General features: G+C 40.2%; 1 protein-coding gene across 2 annotated transcripts; it reads right to left on the bottom strand.

The window, feature by feature from the left end:
- Window positions 1–11,545: 11,545 nt before the first annotated feature.
- On the bottom strand, window positions 11,546–19,974 carry LOC102929077 (olfactory receptor 1468-like). 2 transcript variants are annotated; one of them, XM_076577753.1, is made up of 2 exons: window positions 16,894–16,917; window positions 11,546–13,449 (listed from the first exon to the last, which is right to left on the bottom strand). In XM_076577753.1, exon 2 carries the CDS (start codon window positions 13,418–13,420, stop codon window positions 12,467–12,469), a length of 954 nt encoding a protein of 317 aa, XP_076433868.1. In that variant the 5' UTR covers window positions 13,421–13,449; window positions 16,894–16,917; the 3' UTR covers window positions 11,546–12,466. The 2 variants fall into 2 exon arrangements, with proteins under 2 accessions (XP_076433868.1, XP_015841282.1); XM_015985796.1 differs by lacking the exon at window positions 16,894–16,917 and adding an exon at window positions 19,967–19,974 and having other exon boundaries at window positions 12,467–13,403.
- Between the last annotated feature and the right edge of the window lie 6,773 nt (window positions 19,975–26,747).

The raw sequence follows: 26,747 nt of genomic DNA, 5'->3' as shown, positions 1-26,747 counted from the left end.
ATATACAGCATGAAGGTTCCTAGGACAACTGTGGCTTATAATAAATTTCAGTTTTACTCAATTACTGAGCAAACTTCAATGAAATATCTCACTATTAAGATAAGAATGCATACTCTATCAAGCTGATAATAGAAAAATTAATTAATTGATTAATTTTAAAAAATAAAAATAAAAGAAAAAATTTGAAATATTAAACAAACAAACATTTTACTAAAGTTAAAAAAAAAGGGAGAACTAGGGACTCATCATTCCTCTCCACATTCTATTCTTTCCCTTGTTTTATATATTTTAAATTTTTTTATCAGTGGATTCTCCTGGAGTTTATTGGTGGATTCTGCTGGAGGATCCAATGCAGATAAGCACTGGAGGGCTCCTGCTGCAAATCACCCTCTGGAGCGATGGAAGGATCTTTCTACGAGCACGTGGAGGAGACCCAATCTAGTGTTGGTGTGGCCCCGGAGTTTGGTTTATGTCTTTCCTCAGGACAATGAGGTTCCTCTTTGGATTCCTGAGCATTGAATGTGCCCTGTGGCTGCTGCTGAAGCCCAACATGACAGAGACCTAATGGGTCATCATGAAAAAAACCTACCCTTCTGATGCCAATGGAGATTGCGAGCCCAATATGGCCAGCTTTGGCAAGCATTAATGTAAGCCTAGGAACTGTAGCCATGAGATTGGATTTTCCAGAAGAGCTGCCAGCCAAAGTCATGCTGAGATCAAGAAAAACGGGCCTTGGTGGTTCGTGTTCCTGGAGTTGTATTCATGCCAGTGGATGTCCACACAATCCAGACATTGCTGCTGCCACTGTTGCTGGTATAACAATGGCGTACACCACTGCTGTTTCTGGGATTACCATTTCATAATTGCCTACTATAGCTACCACAGTGGAGACCCTGGCAACAAAAGTAGCTACTATAGTTAGTTAATCTTTCATTCTATTGGGCATGATAAATTTAATTCAGTAGTTATATACATCTCGATTGGCTTTGAAAATTAAAAATTTATAAACTCAAGTTCCAGTTGCTTTTGGGATACTATCTTACAGGGACTCCAACGTACAGTATGGCTCGATAAGGAAGGGAATGGCTCAGTTGCCTTTAGCCTACTGGCTATGGGTGAGATAGGACCTCTGTTGGTCTTTTCTGTATGGAACACACAGATTGCAAGCCCAGTGCCACTTTGAGATCTTTGGCAGCAATTAACCATGCAGCTCACACACGATTGAGCCGGTATGATAATGAGTATTCAGAGATGGGTAATGCCTGGGGGGCGCTCACAAACCTAAGACAGAGCACCTCTGTGGCCTGGGCAGGTGTCTCCATGACGGGTAAGGTGACCTGTTGGCATCCCACTCAACCCAAATCAGAAGCTCATTTTTTAATAAAAGGGGGACCTGTAGGGTCCTGGCCTCCGTTTTGGGTAACTGTTGCCTTGCTTGCAGACCTTGACCTTGATATCCTCCCAGTGCTAATTCCCTGCCAGGTTCCATCCTCCTGAATGCTTAAGGGAAGTTCCTTGTCTGTGTATCCTGAATAATGGGTGTTAACAGCTTAGATGCAAGATTGTAAAACATCAGTAGCGAACTTCTGCCCTCCGGGGTCCTCCCATTGTGCTGTAAGCCTGTAATTAAGACCTCCTACCCCCTTCAAGAAATGACATTTGACATTTAAAATTATATATATGAATGAATAGTGGGAATGTAATCTATGAATATCACAAATGTGATTAATATCATGAGTGTAATTTATAAATAAATAAATAAATAAATAAATAAATAAATAAATAAATAAATAAATAAATAAATAAATAAAAGAGATAGCTATCAAGAAGTCTGACCCATAGGCCATACAGTTTGTAAATAATATAACCTTCTGTGTGTTTACTTGGGATCAAGTAGCTACAGGACATGGGAGGGAGAGATTCATCCTGATCGCAAGGCCTGGCAGGACTGGAAAAACCTTCTGGCTACAGGGAGGCTATTTCAGATTTCCTCATTGCTCCTTCCAAGATTCTGTTAAAAGCATAGACCAGTAATTGCCCAGCATGTAAAAGAGGACATGTCTAAGTGTAAAGTTGAAGACAGAAGCTATTTGTGTGAACCTGACTGTTCTTCTACTTTGCTTTTCTTGAGTGATCCTGAAAAGGCATATATTAGAGCTTCGATTTTAGAGACCTCCATTCCTTACATCTTTTGTCTCCCCAGAATTTTATCAGTTTACCTGTTCTGCTTTAATTGTGGTCACATTTTTAAATTGTCCTCCAAAATCCTAAATCAATGATAACATCCCAGTATCTCAGCCTCCCAACTCCTAATGTCTTCTGTGCTATTTCTGGACAAATCTTGCCTTTTATTCATTCTTAATTTTTTTTAACCTCTACTATTATTTTGTGTATATGGATGTTTTTTCTGTGCACTGTGTATGCAGTCCCAGTGGAGGACAAAAGAGGGCATCCGATCCCCTGAAACTGTAGTTACACATGATTGTGCACTGCCCCTTCTCAGTAGTAGAAATTTGTGTGGTTTAAACTTGTGCCGGTATTGTGCATGCTGTCACAGTCTCTGTGAGTTCATGTGTGTATCAGTCCTGTATTGTCTGGAAGATGCTGTGTCCTTGGAGTCATCCACATCCTCTAACTCTCACAATCCCTCCTCTTCCAAGTAGATTCATGAACCTTCTTGACATTTTTAGTAACAGTGTCATTTGTACAGTTCTGTCTTTTCCTAGAATTAACTAATAGCCAGAGACCCTAGATTGTATTTCCCTAGGACTATGGAAATAAACTAGAGGCTGATACAAGTTCTATTTTTAAACACACTACTCATCTGCTTCATATCTTGCTCTTATCTTGAGGTCCTTAAGGATCCATTTGGAATAGAGTTATGCAGGTGGAGAGATAAGGATCTAGTTTCATTCTTCTCCATTTTGGCCAGCACCATTTGTTGAAGATGCTGTCTTTTCTCCAATGTGTATTATTCATAAAAAAAAAAAGCAGGTGTCTGCTGGGACTGAGTCTGTCAGGTCGATCTCAGTCCTCAGAGGAGGCCTTGCTCTGGAGGAAGTGGGAATGGGGAGTGGACTGGGGGGAAGGGGAGGGGGCCAGGAAGGGGGAAAACAAGGGAATCTGTGGCTGTTATGTAGAACTGAATAGTATTGTAAAATAAAATAAAATAATAGTAAAAAAAAGATTTAAAAAAAAAGAAAGAAGTGTATTGAAGTCAACAAAGCTGAACAAAGGAAAACCAGCTGGGGAAACCCCAAACTCTGCACCTCCATGTCTGATGTCAAAATGCTCTCCACATCTCCAACTCTATTTGGTTCAATATTCTCTCACTATGCTCCCTTCCCTATGATTTGGAATGGTAATATATATCCTGTGCCATTATATGCTGGATGTATGTGATCTGCTTTTTTATTTGATTTTATAGGGGATTTCAGTTAAGAGAATGTATGAATCTCAGAAGACACTTTGAAAAAAAAGCAGGTGTCTGTAGGAGTGTATGTCCTCAATTCTATTTTATTAATTAATGTATGTGTTCTTATGCAAGTACTGTACTATTTTTACTACTATAGCTTTATAGCATCACTTGAAGTCTGGGATGGTGATACTTTCAGCCATTCCTTTCTTGTTTGGGATCATATCTTTTTTATTTAAATTTTTTCATTTTTACATACCAACCACAGTTCCCTCTCCCCCCTTTTTCTGCCCACCCCAGCTCCATCCCACCCTACCCCCAACCCACTCTTCAAGTTTGGTATTATTTTTTGTGTTTCTATATTAAATTTAATATTTTTTCTATTTCTGTGGAGAACTGCATTCGAATTTTATGGGTGTTGCATTGAGTCTATATGTTGCTTTTGATAAGATAGCTGTGTTCATAATATTAATCCTACTAATCCATGAGCATTGGAGGTCTTTCTTTTTTCATTTTTCTTCATTAAGAAATTTTCGCTGACGACTTCCCTTCTGGACCAGAGGTGAGTGCCTGGGTCCAGCCAGGACCCCATCCCTGGCCACCAGCCACTCCTGAGAGGCCTGCCCAACTTGGCACCAGGTTCTGGCCACCGGGCAGCTCCCCTTCTAGCCCCACCGGGAGGGATCCCCATTTCCAAGCCCCCGGCAGCCCCTGCAGTCTCCGCGCCCTGCCCCCACGCCCATCTGCCCAAGACCCCACCCACTTCCTGAGACTTAGAGACCGGCCCCCAGCTCCCAGCCTGTCCCTGACTGCCATTCTGGACCAGAGCTTGCCCCTGACTTCCCTTCTGGACCAAAGAGTTGGACAAGAGAACTCCCTTTTGGACAAGAGAGAGAGTCTTCCTGAGTCTGTCAGCTCTTTGTGAAACAAGTCCACTGATAAGACCAAGAAGGAATCACAAGGAGATGGGCAGACGTCAAAGCAGAAGTACATACAGCAAAATGAAGAGCAATACAGCATCACCAGAACCTAGCTCGCCTCCAACATCTAGACCTGAACACCAAAAATTGGAAGAAGCAGAAGAAAGTAGCCTTATGAGTAACTTCATGAAGAAGGTAGAGGCTTGTGTAGAGGAAAAGACAAGAAAATTGGAAGAACGCTGTAAACAACTAGAGGAAAGGGCAAACAAATTAGAAGAAAACAATAAAGCCCTCCAAGAAAACAATAAAGTCCTGGAAGAAAACAATAAAGCACTGAAAGAAAATCATGAAAAAGCAATGAAACAAACAAAGGAAACAGTCCAAGATCTGAAAAGGGAAATTGAAAAAATGAAAAAGACACAAACAGAGGGAATGCTGGAAATAGAAAACCTGAGTAAAAGATCAGGAACTTCGGATGCAAGTATAACCAACAGAATGCAAGAGATGGAAGAGAGGATTTCTGGCATTGAAGATACAGTAGAAGAAATAGTTCCATCAGTCGAAGGAAACACTAAAGCCAACAAAGTCATGAACCAAAATGTCCAAGAAATCTGGGACACCATAAAAAGACCAAACTTACGAATTATAGGGATAGAAGAAGGTGAAGAATACCAACTCAAAGGCACAGAAAATATATTCAACAAAATTATAGAAGAAAACTTTCCCAACTTAAAGAAGGAAATGCCTATGAAGATACAAGAAGCCTATAGAACACCAAACAGACTAGACCCCCAAAAAAAGTCCCCTCGACACATAATAATTAAACAACTAAATGTACAGAATAAAGAAAGAATATTAAGAGCAGCCAAGGAAAAAGGCCAAGTGACCTATAAAGGTAAACCCATCAGAATAACACCCGATTTCTCAATGGAGACTTTGAAAGCCAGAAGGACCTGGACAGATGTAATGCAGACACTAAGAGACCATGGATGTCAGCCAAGACTAATATACCCAGCAAAACTTTCAATCATCATAGACAGAAGGAACAAGACATTCGAAGACAAAGCCAGATTTAAACAATACCTATCCACAAACCCAGCCCTACAGAAAGCACTAGAAGGAAAATTCCAACCGAGGGAAGTCAGATACACACTTGAAAACACAGGCAATAGATAAAGCCACAACAGTAAACCCCAAAGAAGAGAAGTACACACACACTACCACCAAAAATAACAGAAATGAAGAATCACTGGTCATTAATATCCCTTAATATCAACGGACTTAATTCACCTATAAAAAGACATAGACTTACAGAATGGATACGAAAGCAGGACCCATCCTTTTGCTGCATACAAGAAACACATCTCAAATTCAAAGATAGACACTACCTAAGAATAAAAGGCTGGGAAAAGACTTTTCAATCAAATGGTCTTAAGAAACAAGCAGGGGTAGCCATCCTGATATCCAACAAAATAGACTTCAAACTAAAATCAATCAAAAGAAATCAAGAAGGACATTACATCCTCGTCACAGGAAAGATCGACCAAGATGAAGTTTCAATTCTGAACATATATGCCCCAAACATAAGGGCACCCACATATGTAAAAGAAACATTACTAAAGCTTAAACCACATATAAAACCCCACACATTAATAGTGGGAGATCTCAACACCCCACTTTCACCACTGGACAGATCTCCCAAATCGAAACTTAACAGAGAAATAAAGGACTTAACCGATGTCATGACCCAATTGGACCTAATAGATATCTACAGAACATTCCATCCTAACAAGAAAGAATATACTTTCTTCTCAGCACCCCATGGAACTTTCTCTAAAATCGACCACATACTTGGCCACAAAGCAAATCTCAACAGATACAAAACAATCAGAATAACCTCCTGTGTTCTATCAGATCACCATGGTTTAAAGCTAGATTTCAACAACAACAAAAACTACAGAAAACCTACAACCTCATGGAAACTGAATAATGCTCAACTGAATCACCAATGGGTTAAGGAAGAAATAAAGAAAGAAATTAAAGACTTCCTAGAGATCAATGAAAATGAAGACACCACATACCCAAACTTATGGGACACTATGAAAGCAGTGCTAAGAGGGAAATTCATAGCACTAAATGCCCACATAAAGAAGTTGGAGAAATCGCACACTAGTGAATTAACAGCACATCTGAAAGCTCTAGAACAAGAAGAAGCAAAGTCTCCCAGGAAGAATAGACGCCAGGAAATTATCAAAGTGAGAGGTGAAATTAATAAATTAGAAACTAAGAGAATAATACAAAAAATTAATGAAACAAAGAGTTGGTTCTTTGAGAAAATCAACAAGATAGACAAGCCCTTATCCAAACTAACCAAAAGACAGAGAGAGAGAATCCAAATCAAGAAAATCAGAAATGAAAAGGGGGACATAACAACAGACATTGAGGAAATACAGAGAATTATAAGGTCATATTTCAAAAACCTCTACTCCACAAAACTGGAAAACCTAAAAGAAATGGACATTTTTCTGGATAGATACCACATACCTAAGTTTAATCAAGACCAGATAAACTATTTAAATAGTCCAATAACCCCTAAGGAAATAGAAACAGTCATTAAAGGTCTCCCAACCAAAAAAGCCCAGGACCAGATGGTTTCAGCGCAGAATTCTACCAGATCTTCAAAGAAGAGTTAATACCAATACTCTCTAAATTGTTCCACATAATAGAAACAGAAGGAACATTACCAAACTCCTTCTATGAGGCTACAATTACCCTGATTCCTAAACCAAACAAGGATGCAACAAAGAAAGAGAACTACAGACCGATCTCCCTCATGAACATTGATGCAAAAATACTCAATAAAATACTGGCAAACAGACTCCAAGAACACATCAGAACAATTATCCACCATGATCAAGTAGGCTTCATCCCAGGGATGCAAGGGTGGTTCAACATACGAAAGTCCATCAATGTAATACACCATATAAACAAACTCAAAGAAAAAAACCACATGATCATCTCACTAGATGCAGAAAAGGCATTTGACAAAATCCAACACCCCTTCATGATAAAAGTCTTGGAGTGATCAGGAATACAGGGAACATACCTAAACATAATAAAGGCAATATATAGCAAACCAACAGCCAACATCAAATTAAATGGAGAGAAACTCAAAGCAATTCCACTAAAATCAGGAACGAGACAAGGCTGTCCACTCTCCCCATACTTATTCAATATAGTACTTGAAGTTCTAGCCAGAGCAATAAGACAACATAAGGAGATTAAGGGGATTCAAATTGGAAAGGAAGAAGTCAAGCTTTCCCTATTTGCAGACGACATGATAGTATACTTGAGTGACCCCAAAGATTCCACCCAGGAATTGATAAAGCTTATAAACACCTTCAGCAACATAGCAGGATACAAAATCAACTCAAAAAAATCAGTAGCCCTCCTATATACAATGGACAAAGAAGCTGAGAAGGCAATTAGAGATACATCACCCTTTACAATAGCCAAAAATGATATAAAATACCTTGGGGTAACACTAACCAAGCAAGTGAAGGACCTATATGACAAGAACTTTAAGTCCCTGAAAAAAGAAATTGAAGAAGATCTCAGAAAATGGAAAGATCTTCCATGCTCATGGATAGGCAGGGTTAACATAGTAAAAATGGCAATCTTACCAAAAGCAATTTACAGATTCAATGCAATCCCCATCAAAATACCAACACAATTCTTCACAGATCTGGAAAGAACAATACTCAACTTCATATGGAAAAACAAAAAACCCAGGATAGCTAAAAGAAACCTGTACAATAAAACAACTTCTGGAGGCATCACAATCCCCGACTTCAAGCTCTACTATAGAGCTACAGTAATAAAAACAGCCTGGTATTGGCATAAAAACCGACATGTGGACCAATGGAATCGAATTGAAGACCCTGACATTAACCCACACACCTATGGACATATAATTTTTGACAAAGAAGCCAAAAGTGTACAATGGAAAAAAGAAAGCATCTTCAACAAATGGTGCTGGCATAACTGGATATCAGCGTGTAGAAGGCTGCAAATAGATCCATATCTGTCACCGTGCACAAAACTTAAGTCCAAGTGGATCAAAGACCTCAACATAAATCCAGCTACTCTGAACCTGCTAGAAGAAAAAGTAGGAAATAGTCTTGAACGCCTTGGCATAGGAGATCACTTCCTAAATATAACACCAGTAGCGCAGACACTGAGACAAACAATCAATCAATGGGACCTCTTGAAACTGAGAAGCTTTTGTAGAGCAAAGGATACGGTCAACAAGGCAAAGCGACAGCTTACAGAATGGGAAAAGATCTTCACCAACCCCACATCTGACAGAGGACTGATATCCAGAATATATAAGGAACTCAAGAAATTAGACATCAAAAGGACCAACAGTCCAATTGAGAAATGGGCTTTAGAACTAAACAGAGAATTCTCAACAGAGGAATTCCAAATGGCTGAAAGACATTTAAGGAATTGCTCAACTTCCCTAATCATCAGGGAAATGCAAATCAAGACAACTCTGAGATACCACCTTACGCCTGTCAGAGTGGCTAAGATCAAAAACACTGAAGACACTTTATGCTGGAGAGGATGTGGAACTAGGGGAACTCTCCTCCACTGCTGGTGGGAATGCAAGCTTGTACAACCACTTTGGAAATCAATATGGCGCTTTCTTAGAAAATTGGGAATCAATCTCCCCCAAGATCCAGCTATACCACTCCTGGGCATATACCCAAGAAATGCTCAATCATACCACAAGAGCACTTGCTCAGCTATGTTCATATCAGCATTGTTTGTAATAGCCAAAACCTGGAAACAACCTAGATGCCCTTCAACTGAAGAATGGATAAATAAATTGTGGCACATATACACAATGGAATACTACTCAGCAGAGAAAAACAACGACATCACACGGTTTGCAGGCAAATGGATGGATCTAGAAAAAATCATCCTGAGTGAGGTAACCCAGACTCAGAAAGACAAATATGGTATGTACTCACTCATAGGAAGATGCTAGATGTGGAACAAGGATGACTAGACTGCTACTCACATCACCAGTGAGGCTACCTGGAAAACGGGACCCCAAAAAAAGACATGGAGAAATGGACAAGATCTACATGAATAGCCTGGTCATGAGTGGGAACAATGAAGGGCGACAGTCGAGGGAAAGAGTGGGAGATCCTAGCTGGATCAAGAAAAGAGAGGGAGAACAAGGAATAGGAGACCATGGTAAATGAAGACCACATGAGAAGGTGAGAAGGGGAGGAAGCAGAGAGCTAGGGAGGCCCACGAAGATCCACAAAGATACCCCCTCAAAAGACTGCTGGCAATGGTCGCGAGACGGCAGGAACTGACCTACTCTGGTGATGGGATGGCCAGACACCCAAATAGTGGTGCCATAAACCCCATCCAAGGACTGAGGAATCTGAAGGCAGACATCCACGGCTGGTCCCCTGGTGGAGCACTGGGAGTCTAATTAGTGAGTAAGAAGAGGATTTATATGAGCGAGAATTGTTGAAGCCAAGGTTGGATAAAGCACCGGGACAAATAACCAAATGAATGGAAGCACAGGATCTATGAACCAAAGGCTGAGGGGCCCCCAACTGGATCAGGCCACCTGAACGGGTGAGACAGTCATTTGGCTTGATCTGTTTGGGAGGCAGCTGTGCATTGGTGCCAGGTCCTGGGCTCGTTGCAAGAGTTGGCTGTTTGAATCCTGGGACTTATGCAGGGACACTTGGCTCGGTCTGGGAGGGGGGAATGGACCTGCCTGGACTGAGTCTACCAGGTCAACCCCGGTCCTCGGGGGAGACCTTGATCTGGAGGAGGTGGGAATGGGGGGTGGGCTGGGGGGAGGGGTGGGCGAGAGGGGGAGAACAGGGGATTCTGTGGCTATTATGTTGAACTGAATGGTGTTATAAAATAATAATAATAATAATAATAATAATGATAATAATAATAAAACCAAAAAAAAAAAGAAAAAAAAAAGAAAAAAAAAAGAAATTTTCTACTCACTCTACATACCACCCACAGATCCCACCTCCTCACTCCTCCCACATACCAGCCCTCCCTCCCAAGCCACCCCACATCCCCATATCCCCTAAATCAAGGTCTCCCATGGGGAGTCAGCAGAACCTGGCACACCGAGCCTAGGCAGGTCCAAGCCCTTTCCCACTGCACCAAGGCTGCGCAAGGTGTCACACCACAGGCACCAGATTCCCAAAAGCCTGCCCATGTACCAGGGACGGATCCCGATCCCCCTGCCTGGGTGCCCCCCAAACAGTTCAAGCCAAACAACCATCTTCCATATCCAGAGTGCCTAGTCCAGTCCCATGGGGGCTCCACAGCCACTAATCTACAGTTCATGGGCTTCCACTAGTGTGGCCGGTCATCTCTGCGTGTCCTCCCATCATGATCTCGGTGTCCCTTGCCTGCAGAATCCCTCCTCTCTCTCATTGATTGGATTCCTGGAGCTCAGCCTAGTGCCTGGCCATGGATCTCTGCATCTGCCCATTGGAGGTCTTTCCATCTTCTGATATTGTCAGTTTCTTTTTTCAGTATCTTAACATTTTCATTATACAAGTCTTTCTAAGAAGATCTTATTCCATTGACCTGTGCCTCTAACATCTAATGTTCCCATAATTCACATTCTTTTTTCTAAATGTATTTGCATATCAATGTAATCTTCTAATCTGTCCTTACTCTAAGAATTTTTTTTTAAATGTCCACAGAATAATTTCACAGTGTTGGGGCAGACTATGAGATTTCAGTACATGCATACATTGTGTAATGATCAAGTCAGTATAGCTGATGTTGTGGGGAGTTTGGGGAGAATCTTCAAATTTGAATAATCTGAGCTAAAATTTACTTTCCCCGCATACAATCACCACCAGACTCCTACAAAGCATGTCTGCAAAACTTATCGATAAGTTTGAAATACCAAGGAAGGAAAGAAAATCTTCCAGGAGGATAAGTAGACTCCAACTTCCTTCCTCATGACCAGAAAGAAGCATTTGGGCCCTGGTATGAATCACCTCCTGGGCAAACATAAATCAAAACTGTTACCACAAAGCAAGCAGTTTATTCTAAGTATAGAACAGGTGAAAGAAAAAAGACAAGGCATGCATGGAAACAAAAAAAAAGTAATGGAAGGTAAGGACACATTGTCAGTAGTGGTGAGTAAAGAGATTTTTATTAATGAAAAGTGCTGTTCAGTAAAATGAGCACAAATAGTTATATGTGCCCTACATATGAACCAATGCATTTCAGATATGAGTTTTGTGGACTGCTTCTCTGAGTCATTGGCTCAAATATTATTTATGTTTCTTCATATAATAAGTTATTTTTTCAATTTTCTGAGAAGAGAATGAGACGGGTATTTAAGTAAAGTCAATTTCGACATGGGAAGACAAGCTATCATTCATACCTGAATCATGATAATATAATAAAGAAATTTCAATTAAACAATTTTACATTATGCTGACCAGAGTCAGGAAAACTGTCCTAGAAGGTTACTGGTACACACTTTTCCAGCAACTACACATCACTACTTGCTGCACCAATTTTGAGTGGAAATGTAAATTAACATCAGATGCTACCTGGGATTTGCACCAACACTCAAAAAAAATAATTCCTCTGAGTCACTTATGGAGCAGTGGTTGACTACATAGAGTTGCATTTTCCTAAAGTTGTCAGAGTCTGGCTTCTAGAATCTGCAACAGACTCAATGCAAACCTTGATTCAGAGAACTATCTGGGATCAAGGTAGTAGCAGTGACAAAACCAAACTCCAAGAAAGTCATATATGTTTATTTATATTCTAACCCCAATCAGAGATTCTGAGCTAAGCAAACACTGTCCAGGTGTGATGTGGATAGCTACATGTACTACATCTGGTCCACAGAACATCTAAATGGCAACCTGTGTTATATGGAGTTATTCATTATTTCTTCAGAAACTTTACATATTGAACAATCCTGAAATATTTCTTTTGAGCAGAAAGTTTTGTGATGTGATGAAAAGGTCTACAATAATATTCAAATATCAATGTGAATATATGTACTGAATAAATTATTTTAAAATCTCAATAGCTGCCATCATAGAAAGAAGAGAATTTTCTTCTTGCAAAGGACTCTAACCAGAGCCCCCTTCATGTCTCTATTCCTCAGACTATAGATGAAGGGGTTCAGCATGGGAGTCACCACTGTGTACATCATAGCCATGACAGTATCCTTCACAGTAGAATTATTAGCTGACGGACATAAGTACAAACCAATGACTGTCCCATAGAACAGTGACACCACAGACAGGTGGGAACCACAGGTGGAGAAGACTTTTCGGATACCTCGAGCAGAAGGAACCTTGAGAATGGAGGAGACAATTCGTGCATAGGACACAATGATGAGCACAAATGGAATGACAAGAATGATGCCTCCAGTGATAAATATCACTAACTCATTAACATGGGTGTCAGAGCAGGACAACTTCAGCAGAGCAGACATGTCACAGAAAAAGTGAGGAATCACATTGTCCTCACAGAATGACAATCTGGCCATGAGTAGGGTGTGCAGCATGGCATGGAATGTGGTCAGCACCCAGGACAGCAACACCAAACTCACACAGAGTTTAGGACTCATAATGCTGGTATAATGAAGGGGGAAGCAGATGGCCACATAGCGGTCATAGGCCATGGCCACTAGGAGGAAGCTCTCAAGGTCTGCAAAAAATAGGAAAAAGTACATTTGTGTCAGACAACCTGCATAGGGGATGGAGGGGACTTGGCTCTGCATGTTCTGCAGCAATTTGGGCATTGTGACAGAGGAGAAGCAGAGGTCAGAGAAGGACAAGTTGCTGAGAAATGAATACATGGGTGTGTGGAGATGGGAGTCCAGTTGAATGAGGATGATGATGATGAGGTTTCCCAGGACGGTGGTGAGGTACATGGCCAGGAACAGGGCATAGAACAGGTGCTGGTGCTCTGGGGGGATGGGCAGGCCCAGGAGGAGGAACTGGGAGATGACACTTTGGTTTCTTCTTGTGTTGCCCTGCATCTAGGATCTTTAAGAGAAAATAAAACGCCCTTAAAATGAAAATAAAAACAAACATATTATAACGTGATCTGTGAACATGTTCTCCAATACTTAATCTCATCTTCCTACCTGAAAGCTGAATCTGCAACCAGAATTACATCATGTCTAAATCTCAGCCACCTAGCATACTTTTTTCCTAGTTAGCATTAGAAGCAACAACATTGACCCTCTTCTCCCATCTAAAACCTACTCATGGGCTAGTTCTCCTGATGACGGTATGACTATTCACTCAGTGACTACAACTGGCTGTTATTCTAACAGTATATTCTGTATCACTGTTTCCTGGAGCATGTTTCTGAACATTTTCCCTTATAAAGATGTACCTTCAGCCCTCAAATTGCTCTCATGGCATCAGTTGCCATCTAAACTTCATGGGTACACTTACCACCTTCACTACCCTACCATCAAATGCTGACTGTTAGCTCCTCCTAGAGTTACCAGGCCATTTTCAGATCAACAGACCTCATTTCCCCCTGGCCCTTTCCCAACCCACTCCTCCATCTTTCATATCTCAGTGTGAATGGAATCTAGACTCAAGTCAGAATCTTAAGAGTTTTCTTTCTTTAATTTGCTCCTGTAACAATCTAAGAAGTCCTACATATTCTGTGCTTCCTTTTATCCTGTGTTTTTTCTACCTTCCCTGCTTCCTTATTTCCTCCCCCTCTTCATGTCTTTTTAGTTTTTATTAATTTAGTTCTTTGACAATTTGATTTATGTATATAATGTATTCTGGTTACTTTCTCCCCCCGCCCTACGCTTTCACTTTTCTGCCTCTCACTCCTATTAAACATCTGTTTTGTTATTATCTGTCCCTCTCACAGATTCATGACTTTCATCTTGTTTTGTGACTTATTTAGTTTATCTAGGGACATCTGTGTTACCACTGGATTGGAACCATCCATTAGAGTCTGGTAGTTTGGTGGTACCCAACCAAAGACAATGATCACCCTTTCCCTGAATCTATCAGTACAAAATAGTTCAGCAGTGAGGGGTAGAGCTCTGTCCACACCTAGCTGTTGATGGGCCTATTCTTATGTGGACACCCAATACATTCATTCATAATTGTTGAGAGCTCATGACTGTAATCACTGTGTATTTCCCAGAAGGTGGCACTTCACAGTCCTCTCCCTGTATTCTACCTTTTACATTCTTTTCTCCCTCTCTTCCAAAGTGCTCCTGGAGCCTCCAAGAGGATGGCATGAATGTCTTATTTAGGACTGAGTTGCTATGTAGTCCCATACTGGTCTGGCCTCAAACTAACCAGTCTCCTGTCTTCACCTCCAGAATGTTAGGATTGCATTGTGTGATGCTATGCCCAGCTTTGATTCTCTTTATAATTGAACTTAACCCATTTCCCAAGTTTGGACCAGGCCAGTATTATATCTGGATGGTTAGACAAGCTTTAATTTCAATTCCCTGCTTCCATGCTTACTTGTTTCGATTTTCTTTACTCTCTGGCTGTCTGGAATGATCTGGTGATCATTACCATGTTGAAAGTTTCATGAATTCTCACTGTTTTTAAGATGAAGGTAAAATTTGTGTAAGGCACAAAAGGCAAAATGTTCCAGAAGAGTTGTCCTTTGCCTGCCTCCACATTATCATGTGACCCACTGCATAGACGTGTCCTACACAGCGATGTGTGACTGCTCAGTCATGATCTCTTCACACCAGTTTTTCACAGTTGCTGTCCTTTCTGTCTGGGCTCATCTTGGCTGTGCTTGCACTTCACCGGGCTTCTACTTTTATTCTCCGTGAATATTACATGTGACTCGATAAGCTAAATCCTTCATGCCTTTCTAGAGGAGAGCCATTGCCATGTTTCCACTGCATCCTATGTTCATTCCGTGGCACTCAAGTCCCTGATCACTGGTTTGACTGACTTCCCGCTCCTGTGTAAACTCCATGCAGGAAAGACTGTGTCACCATCTGGTGGCATGAATAGAACCTGTCACAGTGCCTGGACATGACCAATGTCTCAGAAATTTTTGTTGGCTGTCCTTCAGACTGAGACACAGATTCCTTAACTTTGAGGGCTGTGAACACTCATCTAAGTTGAACACTGCTATTATACCTTCCCAGAAGGAGTCCCTTGCTTGAGCTATATAGCATTAGCTTTGGACATCTTAATATATAATTGGGTATAATATCTTGGGTACAATTTCAGGTCTGTGGAAAATATTATACTGCCTAAGCATGCTACTTTTTATCCTAAATGACCTGAAAAAATCTATCATACATTATACACAAATATTTTGTCCTTTATGTTGATATGTTTGTGATTTGTTAATATTAGAATAAAATAGTGTGATAGATTTAATTATTTGGGATAAAAGGAAGGAAATGGGGGTAATTTCTACTCTTGAGACCACACTTCAGCTTGTCTCCAGATTCAAGCACATGTTGGGTGCTTCAGAGCTGACTAAGAAAGCTGAAGAGGAACAATGAGGCACATGGGACCTTTTTCCTCTAAAGATAAATAACTGAATCAAATACTAGAATATTCACCCTGATGGTGCCGATAGTGCTTGCTTACTTGCTTGCTTGTTTCTGTGCTTTAGACATAATATGCTGGTACTACAATAAGGAAAAGCATTATTAAAATTCTGTACACATGGCTTCTCAAATTGCTGCATTTCTGAGAAATCAGGAAGCTCTCAATTTGGCATCTAGATTTTCTAATAATCAAAACCAAGGGATATCACCTGAAAGACAATGCCACTCATTAGGAATATAAATTTGAGCCAATACCATGATGGTGCCTCTCATCTCCCTCACCTTGTACATATGCTATTCTCAGTCAAGACTGAAAATAAGAGTCATAAAGTACAGAGCTTCCAGATGGAGATATAGCCCAATGGTAGAGTACTTGTCTAGCATGCCAAAGACACTAAATTCAATCCCCAAAGTTCAAAAATAAATAAAACATGGAGGTTTCAAAAAACATACTATACATATGAAGAAACTGATTGCTTTGCTAAATGCTAATATTGACATGGTAGGCTTGATGTAGAACCTAAAATTCTACACATTAGAAGTTCAAAATTTACACATTTAGTGATAACTCTGCTTGTCTGTGAATCACACAGATGTAAGATGATATGATATATTCTTTGAGGACAAACTTCTAAACTGTCCCCTAAATAATGGAATGGTCATAACCTCTCAGAGGGAGACTGTCTAAAGTATTCTGAAGCTCCTTGAGTATTTCAACAATATAGCCAATATAGTCAAGGGCTAAAAACCTATGTGTCTAATGTCTATCTCACAGGGATTCTATCATGCTGAACTGACTCAGTTTGTGAGAATCCATTTTCTTCTAATGCTAATAAATGACATAAATAAATCCTGTAGCATGTCATAAAACCAATAAAATCAAAAACCTCAAGTTGCAAGGTCACTAAGACATCAGCTGCTTCACCCTCCAGCCAACTTACCCAGAAATATGTCAGGGTGACTCCAGGGTCTGGTCTAAAATCTTGCTCCAATTTATTCATCATAGGCATATGAAGAATTGTCTCTAAGCTGTCAGCTGTGTGTGCATCACCGTTGTTAACATTTCTCATTCTGCTCATCCCTGGGCCTAGGGGACTCCACATCCCAGAGGAGTCTGTGTCCTAGAGGAACTCATTTAAAACAAAGCAATTATCCAGGATCCTCCCAGAACCATTCTCTAGAAGCCTGTGTTTCTGATTGTAGCCCCTGATTACACATGACTATACTTTGGAAAATGGTAGGAACGGAAAGAAGCTGATGGGTGGGTGCTTACTCATCGCCAAGGTCCTGTGTCAATGGAGCTCATATTTGGGGAGGTGGTGAAAGAGGTCAAAGGAGCCAAGGAAGGTATCAAAGACAGTGAACACTTTGTCTAGTTCTCCACAAGAAGCCACTAGATGTTTTGAAGCAGAATACCATCATTAAAGACATGTGCTTGAGAAAGAGTCCCCTGGTATATACTCAGACTCTAAGCCAACTCCCTCTAAGCGGGCCCTAGAATCTACAAGCACACTGCTAATGAGACTCTGACTTGCATGAGCCAATTTTGCACACATGGCAACATAAGATGAATTCCTCTAAACCATGTTCAATTCACCCTTAAGTCAACATACAAAAGTACAGACTCCCACTTCATTAAGTTCATTTCACCTCTTCATCTCCATAGGAAAGCATTGACATCACTCACCACCACCATCCCAACATTCTCTGTATGTACCTGAATACCCCAATGCCATGTTCTTCTAGTCCCTCTAAGTAACTTTAGAGTAGTAGATGACATTTGTAACTCCTTCCACTGCTTCTCCCAGATTTCCCTTGCACTTCATAGTTATCAGCTGAATGGGACCATTTCACTACTTGGGAATCTGCATATTTGTCAGTTTATCTGGTTGTTATTGTTTAAATTAACAAATTATTTGGGAGCATGGAAATACTAAGTGGTACCCAAAGAATTCCACAACATTTAAGAAACAGAATTCCCTGCTTCTGTTACATACAGAGCACTCAAGTTTCCTGTGGTAATCAACATCATCCACCTCAGGCAGAATGACATCACTTCTCTGAGTACCTAAGTTCATATAAGAACCAAAAGGATCTATGGGGTAGCCTGACCTCAAATTCATTGGAACAACTGTTAGATTTCTCTACAGAATAATTTGCCTTTTGAGAACTAGTACTTTGGGCATACCATTTTTAACCCGCCATTTCTTATTTAGTCCATAGCTACAAGACTCAGCTTTTCACTGGCTCCAGCCAGCTTTACTAGATTGAGCTTGACAGCAATTCACTTCAGTCCTTCTGTGCACACTGCTTGGCCTTTGCTCAGGAAGTTCTCTGACTATATAAAGAAAAGTTCTATAGGAATTCCCTTTAGCACTTAGAGAACTGGTAAGACCTGTGATCCATTTTATGTTAATTACTTTAGAGAATGTGAGGAAAATGGATTGAAGTGCATTTTTTGTCTTCATTTTCAACACTATTTAACACTATTTGTTAGAAGGACTATAGTCTATTGAACTATCTTTTCATTTTCCTCAAATAGCAATAGCTAGTAGAAGAATGGATCTATACTATGTGGTAGTTCATTTATCTGTAATCTCAACACTCAAGAGGTAGGGGCAAGAGGACTGTGAGTTTGAAGCCAGTTATAGTGATTTCAATGTAACTGGTCCCCACAGGTTCATAGGGAGTGGCATTGTTAGGAGGTGTGGCTTTGTTGGAGTAGGTGTGGCCTTGGAGTAGGTGTGGCCTTGTTGGAGGAAGTGTGTCTCAGTTCTTCCTGCTGCCTGCAGATCAAGTAGAACTCCCAGCTTCTTCTCCAGCACCATGTCTGCCTTCGTGCTGCCATGTTTTCCTGCCATGCTGATAATGGAATAGACCTCTAAACTATAAGCCAGCCCCAATTAAATGTTTTCTTTCATAAGAGTTGCCATGGTCATGGTATCTCTTCACAGCAATAGAAACCTAACTAAGAAGTCTAGGCTATAAAGTAAGACCTATCTCAATAAATCTGAGACCTAAGGATATAGCTCAGTGGTAGAGCATATGTCTAACAGGTATGAGGCTGAGTTTGAGCCCCAGCACCCCAAGTGTGGATCTTGCCTATGATAAGATAGTCCGAAGTTTGACACCTACTTTTCATGTTTCTCTATTCTCACTCTTTCCTTAATAACAAGACTGAAGACCAGAGGCTCTGAGTCCTCCTGCTTTTTTCTCTTCCAAAACTGACTTTGATTTTTACTTTCTTTGCTTTCATAAATAAATTTTATTACCTTGTCATCAGTTTGTACATAATTTCTGTTAGGTTATGAATGTAAGTTATTGACTCTCAAAATGAGTTTACAAAAAATCAGTGTCATATGAACATGAGTTTTCTAGTCCAGAAAATGGTATATCCTTAATTCAAATCTTAATTTCTTAAATCATCATACTATAGTTTTGAAGATATCTTAGACAAACAACAATCCCCCTTATCTGTGCTTCAACTTTCCATGGTTTTACTTATTGACAGTGAATTATGATCCAAAATTGTCTTGATAATTCTACAAATAACTAATGGCTAAGTTTTAAACTGTTGAATACTTTTTCAAATATTTATTGGCCATTTCTATGTCCTCTTTGAGAGCTTTCTATTCAATATTTTTGTCTCTTTGTTGAATTATATAGTTTGGAGTGTTTAATTTTTGGAGTTCTAGATATTAATCTTCAGTCAGATGTACAAATGGCAAATGTTTTCTCCCAATCCATATGTTTTCTCTTGGTGATCTTATTTCCTTTGCAGTACATAAGCTTCTTGCTTTTGTGTAATCCCACTTGCCAATTCTTTGGGTTATTTTCTGTGGTAACTGGGGTCCTTTCCAGAAAGCCCTTGTCTACACCTATATCTTATGATTGTTTGGATTATGTCTTCCTGTAGCAGTTTCAAATTGTTGGGTCTTGCACTAAGGTCTTTGATCAGTTCCCCCTGGATTTTTGTACAGGGCGAGAGATGGAGAGCCAGGTTTACTCTTCCACAGGCGCATATCCAGTTGTCCCATCAATACTTGTTGGATGTGCCTCTTTATCCAATATGTGTTTTTTATACCTTAGTCAGATATAGGTGACTGTAGCTGTATAGATTGGTTTCTGGATGATCTATTCCATTCTATTGCTTTAGGTATCCATTTTGTGGTAGTACCATAGAGGACTTGAGGGTGGGGTTTGATTTTGTTCCTATGGCTTTATAGTATAATTTAAGATTGGGTGTTCTGAGTCCTTGATGCAGGGGAGGTGCTTAGACCTGCCTCAACTGAATGTACCAGGTTCTGCTGACTCCCCATGGGAGGACTTATCTTGTCAGAGGAGGGAATGAGGGCTGGGTTGGGGGAAAAGGCTGGTGGGGGACAGGAAGAAGGAAGAGAGGTATATCTGTGGTTGGTATGTAAAATGAATAAAAAATTCTTAATTAATAAAAAGATTGGGTGTTCTGGTATTTCTAGCATTGTTCTTTCTACTTAAGATTACTTTCTCTATTTGGAGTCTTTGGATGCTTCCATTGAATTTTAGGATTCTTTTTATTTTTATGAAAAATGTCATTGAAATTTTAAGGGAACTGTGTAGAATCTACACAGCACTTTTGGTAATATAGGCATTTTTATATTATTAATCTGACAACCCAAGAATATGTGAGGTCCTTCCACCTCCAAGTATTCTTTTCAATTTCTTTCTTTAAGGTCTTAAAATTACTTCTTTGATTATGTTTATTCTTGGGTATTTTTAAGCTACTATGAATGGTAGTTTTGTACTGATTTCTTTCCCAACAAGTTAGTTGTTAGTATCTAGAAAAGCTACAGAGTTTGCTGAAAGTGTTTATCAGATCTAAGAATTTTCTATCAGTCTTTAGTGCCTTTTAACTATGGAGTAAGACATCTACAAATCGAGACACTTTGACGACCTCCTTTGTTGTTTGTATCTCTTTTTTTCCTTATTGTATTATTCTTGCTAAGACTTCAATTGCTCTATTGAATAAGAGCAGAGAGAGTGAATACTCTTGTCTCATTTCAAATTTTGGAGGAAATCTTCAAATTTTTCCCCAGTCAGTACAATGTTGGCTATAGGTTTGTTTTATAGAGCCTTTATTATGTTGAAATGTGGTGATATTTTATTTGTGCTTTAATAAATAAAGCTTGCCTGGAGATCAGAGGAAAAAGGCCAGCCATTACAAGTAAACAAAGAAGTCAGGCAGCAGCAGCACAGGCCCTTAATCCTATCACTTAGCAGGCAGGATCTCTGTGTGTCAAGGGCCACACTAGGGAACTGAGCCAAGGGTAGTGACACACACCTTTAATCACAGTACGAACCACAGAGGTCTGGAGGTCTGTACAGACAGACAGAAAGTGACAGCGGAAGTGATGTAGCTGGGCTGAGAGAGCCAATGAGAGAACAGAACAGAAAAGACATATAAAAGGGAGTATATAGGCAGAGCTCTTAACCACAGAGCCATCTCTAATTAGTGAGAAAGAGGAGGGTTTATATGAGCGAGAATTGTTGAAACCAAGGTTGGATAAAGCACAGGGACAAATAACCAAACGAATGGAAACACATGAACTATGAACCAAAGGCTGAGGGGCCCCCAACTGGATCAGGCCCTCTGAATAGGTGAGACAGTCAATTGGCTTGATTTGTTTGGGAGGCATCTAGGCAGTGGTACCAGGTCCTGGGCTCATTGCATGAGTTAGCTGTTTGAAACCTGGGACTTATGCAGGGACGCTTGGCTCAATCTGGGAGGAGGGGACTGGACCTGCCTGGACTGAGTCTATCAGGTCGATCCCAGTCCTTGGGGGAGACCTTGATCTGGAGGAGGTGGGAATGGGGGGTGGGCTGGGGGGAAGGGGAGGGGGCAGGAAGGGAGAGAACAAGGGAATCTGTGGCTATTATGTAGAACTGAATAATATTGTAAAATAAAAAAAATACCCAGGAAAGGCGCAAAGCTACACAGAGAAACCCTGTCTCGAAAAATCAAAAAAAATAATTAATTAATTAATTAATTAATTAATTAATTTAAAAAGGTGAGTATACAGAAAGAAGTTCTTTGGAGTCAGCGAGGTGAGGTTAGCTCATGGTTTGTCCTATTTCTCTGCTCTTTCTCTGGGGCTTTAACTCAAATTTCTGGCTCCATGTTTTTTATTTATTAAGACCATTTAGAAATTTGTCTACAATTGGCTTCCAAACTTGTGGGACAGAAACTCACAAAAAAAAGCCACTTGCCTGTGGCCTTGGAGACTCCAGCTTGGCCAGAGTCCCATGCCACAGGGCCTGCATGCAGTCAGAGCTGCACATGGCTGGAGCTGCGTGTGGCTGGAGTCTTTTTGGCTTTCTTTTTCTCCTGGTGGGTGGTAGGCTCTCTCTGGATTCCCATTTTGGACTGCCACCACACTAGGTAGCTACTTTGAAATCCCCTCAGACATCTACTGTTCTACTCAGTTGACAGACCTATAAGTCAATTAAGATATCTTTTTTTGATTTTTTATTTTATTTTATTTTACAATACTATTCAGTTCTACATAACAGCCACAGATTCCCTTGTTCTCCCCCTTCCTGCCCCCCCTTCCCCCCAGCTCACCCCCCATTCCCACCACCTCCAGATCAAGGCCTCCCCCGAGGACTGAGATCGACCTGATAGACTCAGTCCAGGCAGGTCCAGTCCCCTCCTCCCAGATTGAGCCAAGCGTTGGTGCAGCGTTGGTGGTATAGTGGTGAGCATAGCTGCCTTCCAATTAAGATATCTTAAAGGGTGAAATTAGTTAAAAGAGATTTTTTCCCACATTAAAAAATGGGATACACTTTTACTATGGAAGTAATTTGGTCTCTATTTGATAACACGTTAGGCAGTCTAAAAATGGAACAATTAAATGAGAGGATAATTAATGTTGATGGGACATATATAACATCAATTATGAAAATTATTTGGTTGATCATTTTTATTTTAGCATTAAAAAGTTTGGTTGCCGGGCGGTGGTGGCTCACGCCTTTAATCCCAGCACTCGGGAGGCAGAGCCAGGTGGATCTCTGTAAGTTCGAGGCCAGCCTGGACTACCAAGTGAGTTCCAGGAAAGGCGCAAAGCTACACAGAGAAACCCTGTCTCAAAAAAAAAAAAAAAAAAAAAAGAGGTTGGTCAATTTAAGTGCCAAGATAAAAGCCTTAGAACCTGTTAAAATGAATCATAGAGAAATTCAGACCCAGACAAGAGAATTTAAAGGTGAAATTATTTCAAATTGAATTATACGGTTACAGAGAGACAGCCCGTTTTCAAACAACCAAACTTAATCTATCTGGTAACCTTACAGGAACAACCTGCTCTAGGGCATATCCAAGCTAATTAGACTCCAGTGGAAATGTTAGACTTAAGAAGATTTAAAGAAGCTATAGTATCATATGGCATGCATTCTACATTTGTAAATCAGATGCTAAACTCATGGTCAATTTGTAAATTGACCTCGGTACTAAAAAGAATTAATTACAGCTGTCCTAGAGGCCAGAGCACAATCACAATGGAGAGCAGGTTTGTTTCTTTATGTTTGTAGTCAGAATTTTCAGGGGGTTCTTCCTTGATCAAACCTGATTTTCTTTAACCGAGAATGAATCCACAGTCTCTCATTATCTGTGGGAACAAAAGCACAACCTCTTCCCCAAAGCAACTCATCTGTTGCCTTCCATTTTGAATTCACGACATTCTTTAAATATATAGGTTGCTTTAATCTAGCAGCTTCCATAATCAAGTGTGTCTTAGCAGCTATTGCTTCTTTATTAGCAATCAGAAAATCTAAAGACAACACAATAACATACAGAATTCAGACTCTGTGTATTTCCCACCTTTACTTGGCTTTTTTCTTTTATATTAATTTACTCAATTTTTAAGGACTTTACTATTTTAAAACTACATATTTCTTTTTTATGACTGTCTATATCTTCTCTTTTTCCCCCCAAACCCCTGTGTATTTTTAAACACACTGTAATGTGCCTAGGGATTTTTTTCTGTCTGAATCTGTCTTTATTGTGTATCTGTAATATTTTTCTGACCAAATGAGGTTAATCGTAAACTGCTATGTCAGTCACCACCAGTGTAGCTTAGCTTAGTGCATGGGGGTAGTGCATGGCAGCTGGTGGCTGGCACTTCCCTCAGGCAGCTGCTGGGAGATGCATCTTGGTATTATGGCCACCATGAGAGACAGGAGACTAGGAAGACAAGTTTGGCTCCATTTGGGCGTGTTTAGAACCTTTTTAAAGCTTCCTTAGGTTTTATGTGGATGTAAGTGCCAGACAATTGGGCACCATATGCAGGCAGAGTTTTCCTGTCCCAACCATCTGCTCCCAAATAGCCACCAGAATCTTAATTATAAATTTTCAGCCAATAGCTCATACTTATTACTAACTAGCTCTTACAACTTAAATTAACCCATTTTTATTCATCTATGTGCTGTCCCAAAGCACGAGGCATTTACCTCTCCAAAATGTCTTGCTTACTCTCTGTCTGGCATGTAACCCTTCTCTGACTCCATCCTTCTTCATCCCATCTAGTTTGGTCCTGCCTATACTTCCTGCCTGGTTACTGGCCAGTCAGATTTATATTAAACCAATTGAGTGACAAATCTTTACAGTGTACAAAAGAATTATTCCACAACACTGGGGGACTTGTCCTGAGGGCAGATCATCCATTGTCTCTCTTGGCTTACCACTGGGCTCCATTTCTGATTTGCCTGACTATCAGGAGGGTGCATGGCTCAAGGTGTATTTGGCCAACTTCTCTGCATTATCCATCTCTTTCTCTGTACTTTTCAGTCATCCTTTCACTTTTTTTGTGGATTTCCAAAATGTTTCTCTCTCTTTCTCTTTGGAATAGGGTCTGTTTTCTTTCCTATTTGGATTCTTTCCATTGACTCACTCAGAGGCATTTAGCCCACCATCTGATACTCTTAATGACCTCTTGAATTGATTTGCAAGTGTTGTATTAAGATTTGAGAAGGATCCTCTATGTCTCCCACCTCTTGTTTCCTCTCCTCACTGCTGACTCCTGCCATGAATTCCAAGTATTTGTAGTTCCCAGGAGGGATTTCCTTGCAGCTCTCTTCCCCTTTCATCTCAGCACTTCAGTCATAAACCACATGTCAAAACTTTCATTTCCTCTTCCCTTTTACCTAAAAGCCCTGCTGGCTCAGGAGGCTAACAAAGAAGACACTACTTGGAGCATTGGCTGGCTTAAGGGCAAGTGAACTCACAGAAGAAGTTGCCCTCAGCATCCATCCTAAAATGGCATTTTATAGATGCCTCGGTTTATGAAATGTCCAGCAGAGGGCAGAAGCAAACAAACCCTAGAGAGAAACCACATGCTGGGATCCACTCTCTTGTTCTCATCAGAAATTGTGGTGGTCTAAGGAAACAGCCAGGCTGTGGGAAGGGTGGTCTGGCACACAGCCCCAGGGCAATGATCAACTAAGAGGTAACTGAAGAGTGGTGTTTATCTTATTAGAATGCAGGGACCATTGTCCTGCCTGGCTATTTCACATTCAGGCCACCACAGTCTCTTCATTTAAGATTTTATTTCCTTGTTTATTCTCTTCCTTCCACCAGCCTACCTGACAGACTGTTGATTTTGGTTTTCCAAAACCAATCACTTAGTTGTCAGTTTCACTGATGTTTCCCACTTTTTCTAGTCTCTCACTAATTTTAATCTCATCTGTATTGTTCTTTCCTTCTGCTACCATGGCCTGTTTGCTCTTTTTCTATTTCCTTGAAGAGTAACATTAAGTTGTTGCTGATCTTACTTCTTGGCTGAAGGAGTCTTTTGGTAGAAATTTTGCTATTAGAAGATGTAGTCTCACTAAGTCCCACTATTTTGGACGGTGTGCTTCTGTTTTTATTTTTATTTCACTTTTAATTTATTTATCAATCCATTGCTGCCCAGAAACATGCTTAATTTCCATGTGTTTGGGGATTTTCTGAAATTCCTTCTGTTACTGAATCCTAGTTGTACGTCCTTGGGTTCAGAAAAGGCATTTGATATTATTTAAACCTTGTTAAACCCCTCCTCTGGAACAGCATATCACCCAAACCAGAGAATGTTTCATGTACACTTAAATACATACTCTGTTGCTGTTAGACACAGATTCCCCACATGTCTGTTAGCTCCTGATGTATTAAGTCCATTTTTCCTCATTTGTTTTCTGTCTAATAATCTATCTGACATGGGAAATGCTATGCTAAGGCATTTCATTCTCATCGTCTCACAGTCCATTGCTTATTTTCAGGACCTTTACTATTTGCTTTAGATGATTAGATGCCCCACAATTAAAAAGAATTAACCCTCTTCTTGTTATGTAATACTCTTGTCTTTTGTAGTTCTCATTTAACGTCTGTTGTGACAGATACATGCTGATACCACTCTGTTTTATTTTTAGTTACCTTATGTAGAAAATGTTTCCATCCCTTCACTTTTGGTCTCAGTATGTTGCACAGAGTTAGGGTTTTTGTTTGCCTATGTTGCCTATTGGTTGGCTGGTTGCTCAGCTGTTGGTTTTTCTTTCTTTTATTTTTAAGATTATAATAAAATTATATCATCTCTCCCTTTTCTTCCCTCCCTTCCAACCCTTCCATATACACCCTCCTTGCTCTCTTTCAAAGTCATGGACCCTTTTTTCTGCTGTTATTAAGTGTATATATACATATATACTCTTAAATATATATGTATATACACACACATGTGTAAATACACAAATACTGTCTTGTAAATGTATCCACTGGAACTAGGCTCCACAACTT

The sequence above is a fragment of the Peromyscus maniculatus genome, chromosome 8, assembly GCF_049852395.1.
Source record: "Peromyscus maniculatus bairdii isolate BWxNUB_F1_BW_parent chromosome 8, HU_Pman_BW_mat_3.1, whole genome shotgun sequence".
In the NCBI taxonomy this organism is placed as follows: domain Eukaryota; kingdom Metazoa; phylum Chordata; class Mammalia; order Rodentia; family Cricetidae; genus Peromyscus; species Peromyscus maniculatus.
Note: the sequence above shows the minus strand (reverse complement) of the source record. Positions and strands in the feature narration are given on the sequence as shown.

What these genes read in the sequence shown, in the direction of transcription:
- LOC102929077 (XM_076577753.1), bottom strand. Translation starts at nt 13,420, where the DNA reads ATGCAGGGCAACACAAGAAGAAACCAAAGTGTCATCTCCCAGTTCCTC.